General features: G+C 42.8%; 1 protein-coding gene across 1 annotated transcript; it reads right to left on the bottom strand.

The window, feature by feature from the left end:
* Positions 1 to 1,571: 1,571 nt before the first annotated feature.
* On the bottom strand, positions 1,572 to 10,585 carry LOC130131620 (CCN family member 2-like). The gene is made up of 5 exons (XM_056301389.1): positions 10,526 to 10,585; positions 7,798 to 8,014; positions 6,533 to 6,814; positions 2,597 to 2,850; positions 1,572 to 1,859 (listed from the first exon to the last, which is right to left on the bottom strand). Exons 1-5 carry the CDS (start codon positions 10,583 to 10,585, stop codon positions 1,572 to 1,574), a joined length of 1,101 nt encoding a protein of 366 aa, XP_056157364.1.
* Between the last annotated feature and the right edge of the window lie 288 nt (positions 10,586 to 10,873).

Raw genomic sequence — 10,873 nt, 5'->3', positions numbered from 1 at the left:
CTATTGATGTATGTTACTGAACCCTTTTCTACTTGCACTTTACAGCCTAATATGCCTGTTTTCTGACTTGTGACAAAGTCAATCTATTTTGGATTTGGATTTTCCTATTCCCTGCTTCTTGGTGCTCTAATTAGGTACACCTATAGTAAACGCACCTGACATGCACTTTTGGCTATGATATGATTACCGCATAGCGCTCAGTGGTGCCACTTGGTAAAATTTGAATTTATCTGCTAAATGCTGGCTGATACATGTCAAGTTGCCAGTCGTTTCTTTTCACCTGACAGTGAGGAGTTTCGCCAGGGGGATGTAGTGCGTGGGAGGATCACGCTATTCCTCCCAGTTCTCCCTCCACCCCCGAACAGATGCCCTGACTGACCAGAGGAGGTGCTAGTTCAGCGACCAGGACATATACCCACATCCGGCTTCCCACCCGCAAACACGGCCAATTGTGTCTGTAGGGACGCCTGACCAAGCCAGAGGTAACATGAGGATTCAAACCGGTGCTCCCCATGTAGGTAGGCAAAGGAATAGACTGCCACGCCACCTGGATGCCCCTACATTAAGATAGTTTAACCTTGATTCTTTCCATTATGTGCTGCACTGTGCATCTCAAAATGGACTGTGCATTAAAATAAAACATCTGACACTCAGAAATCACATGTCCGCTGATTTCCAGAATAGCTAAATAAACAAAACCTGAATGAAAACACAAGTTTATTCACACTGTATAGCAGTACTGCTTGATGATAACAACAAATGTTCCCCACGGGAATGGTGACCCCCTTTTATTGGCCCTCTAAATGCCTGTCTGGGTCCTGTTCAATACCAATACACTTAGCGGTTAAGTGAGGTGGCGGCACGTCAATAATCCCATTCCGCACTTCACCTTCCTATACAATTATCCATCCTCACTATCAGTTCAAGCCATAAATATATTTTCCATTCCAAAATCAAACTGACTTTATCTGATACCTGATAAGATTTCCAGGATATAACTTCAATAAATTGACACTCTCTGTATGACTTACCGCTGTTTGTCTCAATTACACATGATAACATAGATGTAGGTTGTGTCAGACATGCGTTTTGTAATAGCCTGCTAAAAGAGGTGATTTTTTTAATAACTTTATAAAACAATGACCGATGACAATACCAATTCAATGATATCCCTTCTGTTAGTGTCTATTTCTTTGGTTTAAGAAAGGAAAATATCCATTCTCAAAGATGGTGTTTTCAAAACACTGAACTTGTTCTCCCACACTGGCAAAATATAGAGTTGATAGAAGGGATGATAGTATGGTTATTTTTTACTGTCTATCTCAGACATAGGTAACCATATGCCATGGGGTTTCTAAAGGATGCAGGTTCTCCTTCCAACCAATCTCTATACCAGGTAATTTCACACATTAGGAAGGTGTGCTGTTTGGTGAAATCACCCGGTGTAGTTATTGGTTACAAGGAAAACCTGCAGATTCGTGTCCCTCCATTGTACAGCGGTTACCTATGTCTGGTCTATCTTTTTTGCTGACAGGACCTGCCCATCTGGTCTCTCTACCAGTAAATATGCCTTATAACCAGGACATGGGTCTCCAGGGTGCTGTGGACAGTGGCTGGGGACAGTTGTAGTTGCCACAGGAGCAGGACTCAATCATCATGACTTGCTGCAGGGTGAGTCTGCCTTGGGGGCAGTGGAAGACCATACGCATGGTCCTGGTGTGGTGGGGGCTGCAGCAGCGACCCTCTGAACATGCTGGCCCACAGAACCTGGGACGGAAGGCCTGCGCGCTCCAGCAGCCCTGATGTTCCAGGCGAATGGCGCTCGGTGACCTGTAGCTCATCTCACACATCCCTGAACCCTGATAATGCAAAGTAAATCCCAGTTTTGAGCACTACTAAAATTCACACACAAGCTGTGGTTTTCAAGTCCAGCTGACTACAGAGCTCTTCTTTATCCCACTTCATATTTTCAGCAATAGTAGTTAAGACTAGCACTTTTCAGTTCTTGAAGTCCTAGTACTTACAGGGAAACAGTCAGGATTTTCAACATTATCTCTATATGCATGTTGAAAGGATATCACTCCGTTAGAAGCCATAATACTCAGTAGTCTTCTGTCTGTCTCTGAAATGTTGCTGAAATTGGTGGCAAAAGCATCTGCCAGTGACATCACTTGTGGACCATCTTTGAATGTAAAAAGTTACTTCATAGTATGCTGACAGGCTGCATTGCATAACAAAATGCAGATACCAATGCTACGTTATACAGCTGTATAAGCAAATGTGATGACAACACCACATACAGCTGTATAATGTAGCATTCTTGTTCGCATTTTCTCATGCAATGCAGCCATTTTCACGGATTGTCCACCAGTGACATCTCTGACAACACAATTTTCGCAGCATTTCAGAGACACACAGACGACTTGTGGTTCAGTATAATGGCTGCTAGTGTTATCCCTGCAACATTATAGAGGTAATGTTGAAAATGGTGACTGTTTTTCTTTAATAAATGTGTCATTACTGTCAATGTATTTGGAAACCAAGTAGGATGTTTTGAGTGGTACATCAAGGTGTGTGGAATGATCTGTCCACTTACCCGCTGCAGTCTGTGGGCTACATGAGGCAGAGCCTGGCATGGCCTGACCTGGCACAGTCTGGTCTCGGTCAGCAGGCGGCAAGCCCAGTTCTTGTTTGAGCTGCGGGTGGAGACACCTGGGCCACAGCTGCGGGAACAGGGGCTCCAGTCTGTGTTCTGCTCAATACAGTTGGAGATCAGGCCTGACGTTGAGCCGGACAGCCCACCCCTGTGGTCCAGATGTGCCCTGTCCACCCTTTCTGCTGTCCTCTCCACTAAAAGGAACACATACGGGAAAAATATTTGCTTTGTACATCCAGCTGAGAGTTGCATGTGTTTGAGCTGGAAGACTTTGATTAAAAGATTTTGTTGGAGAAAATTCAGAAATTGTGCACAGTCTGAAATGGTGAAGACTGTTTGTGTGAGGTCTTTTTTTTCTTCTTTTTTTTTGGTAGGAATAGTTCAGCATGCACCATAACGGACCAGACACACAGGACACGTCACGTACAGGCGTAACTTATGGGGGGTCAGGGGGGACATGTCCCCCTCAATATTTAGAAGAGGTGAATTTGTACCCCCCCCCAAAAAATATATCATGAATGATAATGTTAACTCCCTCGCCAAAAAAGGTAAAATAACAACACAGACAGTCGAACTACTTAAAATGTCATTCATACTTGTTTTCCAACGATTTCATACACCCCTATGCTTGGACCATACCATTTTAACCTTGCCACTGGGATTGCCGACCTCGTTGCTGTCTTGCAGTTGCTCCTGACAACCAGGAGACCGGAGCATGAATGATCGTGTAAGCAAGTGTAAGTAACGTAGCTAGCCAGCTTGCTTGTCTAGCCCAGTACACCACCCTTTCTTACCTTTGGGGTTTCTGAGTTAGATTTTCTTACGTATTTCCGGATGAATTATAGCCTTATCTAGTTTATAACTTGTGTTTGGGGTTATCAGTTCAGCTAGCTAGCTAGCGCTTGCTAACAGTAGGCCCTAGACGTTTATGTTAGCTTAAATGAACTTGAACTGATAATTTCGGACACATGAGATAACGTAATAGGTACATCTACAAACCAATTTGTGCCAAGGGTATTGTATTTGTTCAAATGCATCTACTACTTTCATTCACATGAGAAAGAGGAAAGTAACAGAAGGTATCCGGTGCTTTTTTGGTGCAAAAAAAGAGAGTGAGATGAGAGAATTACCTAGAAAGTTGTTTTTCTTTTACATATGTAACCCTGTGGTTAAATTATAGGCCTTAGATATATTATATTGCACTATTAGGTAATAGTTTGGCCTATGTTTGTTATTTTGTTTACCTTTTGAATATGAATATATTATATTGTTGATATTGTTCTGCAAAACAGTTGTTTACCAATGTGAAATGCATTTACTTTTATTGTTGAAAACTTACCATTGTTGTGATTGGTTGGCTGTGGAGAGAATAACTTACCTTGAATGTGATTGGTTGAGAGGGCAGCAGGGAACGTCGGCGCGAGCAGACTGAACTGGGAGAGAAAAGAGGTCACTCGTTCCTTGTGTGAGAAAAATGGAGCAGTTCGATGTCGAGTTGTTATATGCTATTTTGCGGCGAGAGAAATTTAATAGAAGTTTAGTGAACAGTGATGTGTGCGGGTGTCTGACCGAGACCCATCCCGGGAACTGTTTGTGTGGACTGGGGAGACAAACTGACTACTCGTCAGTCCCATATGTGGACCCAGCGACGTTACGGAGCGAGCTAGCCAGTCGGTGCTCGTTGTTAGCACAGCAAGACGCGCGAATGGACTGGATGCGGTAAGGGGCTTGCCCCACAGTGAGTCGGGCCGTCTTCTAGTTTAGCGAAGTAACGTTATCAGTTACAGTGTAGTGTTGTGTTCATGCGACCATCGAGGAACGCAGAAGGAGTCGTCTGTTGCCGTGTTGTGCTGCCGAGGCGAGCGCACGGTTCGACCGTGAGATGGTGCTAACGGCTAACTAGCCAGTTAGCTAGGATGGCTGCCTGCCTGACGTTCGCTGCTGCGCTGCGGCGGGAAGCGCGAGACGAAGAGGAGCATTCATTCTTTGTGAGTACAAGCTGGATGTGCGGGTTCCCAAGGGAGCGAAGAGGGCTGTTTAGGGTCCCAACGTACCCGATAAAGAAACAGGCCTGCAACTGGGGGTTGACTTTCTTTTATTTTATTGCCGGCTTAGTTATAGGGTTGTTGAGCTGTATGCTAATGTGTTGATCTGATTCATTTGTGTGTATATGAATGCAGGTGCTTGTTAGCCATTGAGGCTTATTACTTTCATTCTAATAATTATTACTCATAATACATTTGTATATATAATTCTATGTACCTGTGTGAGTGTGGATTATTCATGTGTGTTTATTCCTGTGGTGTCTAGGCTATGGTAAGTGACATGTTGAGTTAGCCTTAAACGGGCCGTCCACCATATTTTTACAACCTTAAAGGGCTAGTCCACCTTTTTACTGGAAGTAACCTAGTGACACCCAGAGATGTGTAGACCATAGTATATAACCTTAAAGGGCTAATACACCATATTTTAGAACCTTAAAGGGCTAGTCCACCGTTTTAATATAAGTTACTCGGTGACACATTGAGGTGTCTAGACCATGTTAGATTGCCTTACAGGGGTCATATGCCATATTTAAGCGCCTTAAAGGGGTAGTCAGCCTTTTTAGTTGGAGTTACCAGATGACACTGTAAGACATTTAGAGCCTTTAGAACATACTTTAAACACATAAGAAGTGAAGTTAGCATACTTCAATAGTTTATTGGATACTGAGTTGTATAGAGAACTCAGGAGTGTTGTCCTTGACAGTTAAAAGGAATAGATAGCGCTACACATAAATAAGACATTTCCACAATAAATTGATGTAGAAAAAGAGCAAATTGGTGGGTACAAATTGACCAGAATGCAGGAAATTAAATGTGTCATGCTCAAAATTTCCAGGGAGAGGACCCCCTGACCCCCCGCTAAATGTGTCCCCCCCCAATGTTCAAGGGAAACTTACGCCACTGAGTCGTCACGTCATGTCCACCGTCGAACGTCAAGTAAATTATTAATTGGAAGCAATGAGAGGTGTCACACTAGCCACGTTCCGTCACTTCCGATGGCTCCGTTCAACGTCAAGAATTACAGAGTTTGAATTCTTGATGGCTGACGGATCCGTCAACCAGCCTAGTACATTGTAATAATGAGAAATAAAGTTGATATAATGATATTGGTTCTGCTGTTTACGGACTACTGTTTCAAAATAATTTTGTTCTTTAATCCCAATGCAATAGGCCTAACACATCTTGAAGATCCTCTCACTCTCTACCGTTTGCCGTTAGTGACGTTGGTCATTTCGCTTTCTCTGCTGCGCGCTCGTGCTGTTTTTACCTACCTTTTCGCGCCTTTTGCCGCGCGCGGATACTGTTTTCCGTCCTCTCGTGCTCTACCCATGTCTCTGCCGTGCGCAGATGCTGTTTTTACAGCCCTTCGTCGGCTGTGCGTGGGCTAAATATGACGTGACACGACGTGCGCTGTGAGGCAGGTCAAAAGTAACGTTGACGGAATGTTGATGGCAACATGACGTGACGTGTCCTGTGTGTCTGGTCTGTAAGGTGCTCTTTAATTTGAAACATTTACCTGTTTCTTCATAAATCCAAAATACCAAAAGATAGGTTAAAATCAGTTTTCACAGTTCCCCAAAGATTTGTTTTTCGATTTAAAGGCGGCTTTTTATCCCTCATAGGAAATACCTTAAAACCATTCAATCCTCTTATTTTGCTCAAGTTTTTTTTATCCTGGCAAATTGGCTTTAAACCTCCCCACAGCACCTTTCTGCTCCACTATATCTGATTTTTAAATTGATAAACACTATTAAATCCATAATATCTTACCTCAACGCCACAGCTGCCTATTATAATTATAACAGTCTAAAGTAACAAAATGATTGTGTGCAAGGATTTAGGCCAATGTGCATGGTGTATTTACCTACTGAAGCATCCGGCAAGATATTGTTATCCAAACCATCACAGACCCATTCTGTACAGCACCGGCCTGGAAGGCGCACCCACCGAGGGTTGGGGCAATTGGTCTTTGGCATCTGGAGCTCATCAGTGCACAGAGATACACAGGTCACTCCACCGCCCAGGCAGTGGCAAAGCTGAGCACACGAGGGCTGAAATGTCTGGCCCTCCTCGAGCCTCATGCCATTCAGATCACACCCCAGTGCATTCTCGCCTGACCTCGGGAAAGTAGGGGAGAGGTTTTCAGTGCAAATGAAAGATACTGAAAGCCATTACTGTGCCAAGTCCAGCAAAAAGCAAGACATGTTTATACAAGTAACCTCTGAGTCACACTAAATCTATTCAGTAACATGCATTATAAAAACACTCTAAAAGAGGTGCTTCTATTGTGGTGCAGACTTTGCAGTGTATCAGTCAATTCGCTGGCTTTCCAAACAGTGAAAACTTTTGAAAATGCATTTGAAGTAGAATAAAAGAAGAATGTCAGGGGCAACCTCAGAAACTTCTATGACTAGGGTTGTAGGACTTTAGTATGACTGAGTCCATACTTGAGTCCAGGCAGGGCCATAGCTCTTCATCTCGAGTCCAGGGAGGTCCATAGCTCTTCATCTCGAGTCCAGGGAGGTCCGTAGCTCTTCATCTCTTCGCAGACATCACAGTATAATGACTTAGTTTCGACTCACCCCCAGACAGTGCGGACTTGTGATCATTTTTTAAGATAGGTTGAGTACGGCACTTTAATTCACTTTTTTATTTTTTGAAATAAATTTAAAACTTCCCCTGAGGAGATCAACAAAGTGTAATGTAATGTGATTTGTTTGTTTTTATTAGCATAATTTTTTGTCTCTAAAAATTGGAAACTGAAGCATTCTTTCTTCAGCAGAGGAAAAAAAAGTAATTAGATATTACAATGTAGTGAAATTTTGACTTTTACTATCATGGTAGACTATTACAGTTACAGTCACTGTGTTTAATTGGGCTTGCATTGTTTTGGTGGCCATCTTTGCATAGCTTTTGGCCTCATTGGTCTTGAGTTGGACTTGCCACCTTAAAGTCTCGAACTTGACACGGACTCACCCCCCTAGAGACTTGGTCTGTACTTGATCAAGGTTTGAGTGGTCTTGACCATAAGGCTATCTAATGCTTTGCTGGACCCAACCTGCCACAGCCACATGAGGAAAAGGTTTCTGTACTCACCTACACATTCCCCAGGTTCCCCGGGGTAGCTGCTGCTGTAGTCGCACCGCAGCCCTCTCTGCCTGTCACATGGCAGCCTGTCAGTGCAGGCCTCACCCTCCTGCCTGGCACATACCTGGCAGCAGTGGCAACCATCCAGGACAAGAGGCACCCCAAGAGGGCAGCGTGGCGCGGTTTGCTGGCACTGGCATGGTCCGCCACACAGTTGGCACCACACCTGAGACAGTTGGTGGATAGCAGTAGCACAGGTCAAGTCATGTCCCATGTATTTATCAAGTCTTGAATTACAATTAAGTCCCAGGGGCTTCGCTGTCACATTAAATTATGTGCAAACTCTTCTATCCTTAGAACCTCGATTCAGGTCCAAAAACAAACATTTCAGTAAAGTTATGTCTTGATAAACCAAGTTTATCAGGTTAGGAATCCATCCATCCATTATCCAAACCATTTATCCTACTCAGGGTCATGGTGATGCTGGCGCCTATCCCAGCAGTCATTGGGGCGGCAGGTGAGGAGACACCCTGGACAGGCCGCCAGGCCATCACAGGGCCCGCCCACACACACACACACACACACACACACACACACACACACACACACACACACACACACCTCTAGGGACAATTTAGTACGGCCAGTTCACCTGACATACATGTCTTTGGACTGTGGGAGGAAACCGGAGCACCCGGAGGAAACCCACGCAGACACAGGGAGAACATGCAAACTCCACACAGAGGACAACCCAGGACGACCCCCAAGGGTTGGACTACCCTGGGGCTTGAACCCAGGGACTTCTTGCTGTGAGGTGACCGCGCTAACCACTGCACCACTGTGCCGCCAGGTTAGAAATAAACATTTATAAGCTAATATTTTGTTAAACTCTTGAAAGTTTAGGCTGAGAAATCACCAAATGTCCCTGTGATGCACAGTCCAGATGATGAGGTAAAAAATATCTGAAGCGATGGGTGGTTTTGAATATAACAGTTTATCTAGACAAATTAAATACTGCTGACATTCCAAGAGAGGGCCAAAAACAATAAATACTGTACGTCTGCAAATTACACAATGTGTGAAATATACGTTGTATGTTTCCATAAAGTATGTTAATGTATCTGTAGATTTTTCCATGGGAAAACTGATACTGTGGCACCTTCTTTCCAGACAAACTTCAAGGCTTTTTTTCAAGATGTGCTTTATCAGGTAATATTCAGAGGCAAATAACAGCAAAACAGAACTGAATCTTCTACCACAAAACAACTGCATGATCTTATAAATTGTTGGTTTCATCTGAAATCGCAATCTAAAATGAATATTTTCTTATATTAATATAAAAGTAGATTGAACCTATCCAGTTCACATCTGCTCAGTTTTATAATAAAACTTGCATGGTCTCTTATTATAACACGGTTATAACAAGACAACCTGCACATTTTATTATAAAAGTGTCAGTGTTATAACTGTGTTTTAACACTGACACTGTGCATGTTAAACTCGTGTTATAACACTGACGCTGTGCATGCTAACCTGGCTGTCTTGTGTGAGAGGGAAAGCATTATATTTCAGCTCGTGTTATAACACTGACACTGTGTATGTTAACCTGGCTGTCTTGTATGAGGGGGAAAACATTATATTTCAGTACTGGCAAGAATGTTATGTACACCAAAGAAGGGGGAAAAAGTTTATATTCTGATAAAACAAATTTGTTTTATAGTGCAACAAATACAGCCACTAAATTGTGACAATATAAAGACAACCTATGCCATCAAAAATTTAGAGGCAATTATTATATATAACCATGAGAAAAACCAATGAAAGTGACTGGTTGTACTTCTGGAACTTGCTTATCCAACACCTTATTGTGCTACTGCCTTCAAAGACAATGGTATATGACAATGTACAAATGCTGATCAAACCAGAGCAATTCACGATTTAATTGATATTTCTGGGACAAAAAAATTGTTAAAAGTGTACACCTAAATGTTTGTGACTAGTTTAATGGAAAGCCACTGTAAAGAAAGTGAGGTGGACCTTCAGCATAATTTGGACTGTCTGGTTGTAGTTAATAGGACCATAATCACTCTTGCATATCAGTGGATATCAAATTCCCTTTTAGATACCGATGGGATTTTGTTGGGGCATGAAATAAACATGCTTAAATTCTCTTCTTTGGCCATCACTAAATCATTGTGTTGTGCAATAACCCCAGTTTTTAGAGTTATGTTTTTTTTCCAAATTATTCTGTCCAAACTTGAGGCACTATAGCATTTCTCTGCAGCACTCCTGCAGACTAAGCATTATTGTGAGCAACAAGATGGTTTGAAAGTAGTTGTAAGCCTTGGGAAATACAAGACTCGAGTTTTGTGCATCATAAGCTCAGCCATCATTATCTCACATTGTAAAGACAATGCAACAGGAAAAACCCCAGCCTCAGAAACCATATCAAAGGGCAGGAAGTCAGCCATGTCACAAATCATCCAACATCCAGTTTTACTTCTGCAGAACACTTTACTTCTGCAGAACACCTATCTGCACAACTATGTTGTCCTGCTCTACGATGCCACTATCAAGTGTTTACACACCAATGCAAAATTAATTTAGTTACCAAATGCATTGAGGATGATTTGGTATTTTACATCCAAACTCCATGTATGCATTTCACTTTGGTTGGTGATTAAATCAGAAAACAAGAACTGAAAAGATGAAGAAAACACAAATGATCTTGTCTCACCTGAGTGATGCTGATACACAAGAACACGGAACCGAACAGCACAGCATCTCTTCTGTCCATTTTCGCTGGTTCTTCCCCTTTGTGATCTTTCTGTCTTTCACTGTGTCTACCCTTTTCTTCTCCACCACTGAATTTGGTAGTGGAGTGAAGATGTTATCACAGCTGCTAATACCATGCCGCCTGCCTCCGTGGATTCATTTATAAAGTCTTGGTCCTGATGTCACAGACGGTGGACTGTAATGTAAATAGGAATTGGACAAGAATCAAAAATAGTCCTAAATTCCACATTCCTAACCTGTGTCTTCTACCACCATCTAACCCTGGCTGGAGCTTTTTCCATGCAGCACT

The sequence above is a fragment of the Lampris incognitus genome, chromosome 2, assembly GCF_029633865.1.
Source record: "Lampris incognitus isolate fLamInc1 chromosome 2, fLamInc1.hap2, whole genome shotgun sequence".
Taxonomy (NCBI): domain Eukaryota; kingdom Metazoa; phylum Chordata; class Actinopteri; order Lampriformes; family Lampridae; genus Lampris; species Lampris incognitus.
Note: the sequence above shows the minus strand (reverse complement) of the source record. Positions and strands in the feature narration are given on the sequence as shown.

Excerpts from the sequence above, each read along its gene's own strand:
- LOC130131620 (XM_056301389.1), bottom strand. The coding sequence starts at position 10,585 with ATGGACAGAAGAGATGCTGTGCTGTTCGGTTCCGTGTTCTTGTGTATC. Across the intron at positions 8,015-10,525 it reads TGTGTATCAGCATCACTCAG|GTGTGGTGCCAACTGTGTGG; the intron begins GTGAGACAAGAT and ends CAACTGTCTCAG. Across the intron at positions 1,860-2,596 it reads TAGCCCACAGACTGCAGCGG|GGTTCAGGGATGTGTGAGAT; the intron begins GTAAGTGGACAG and ends TTGCATTATCAG.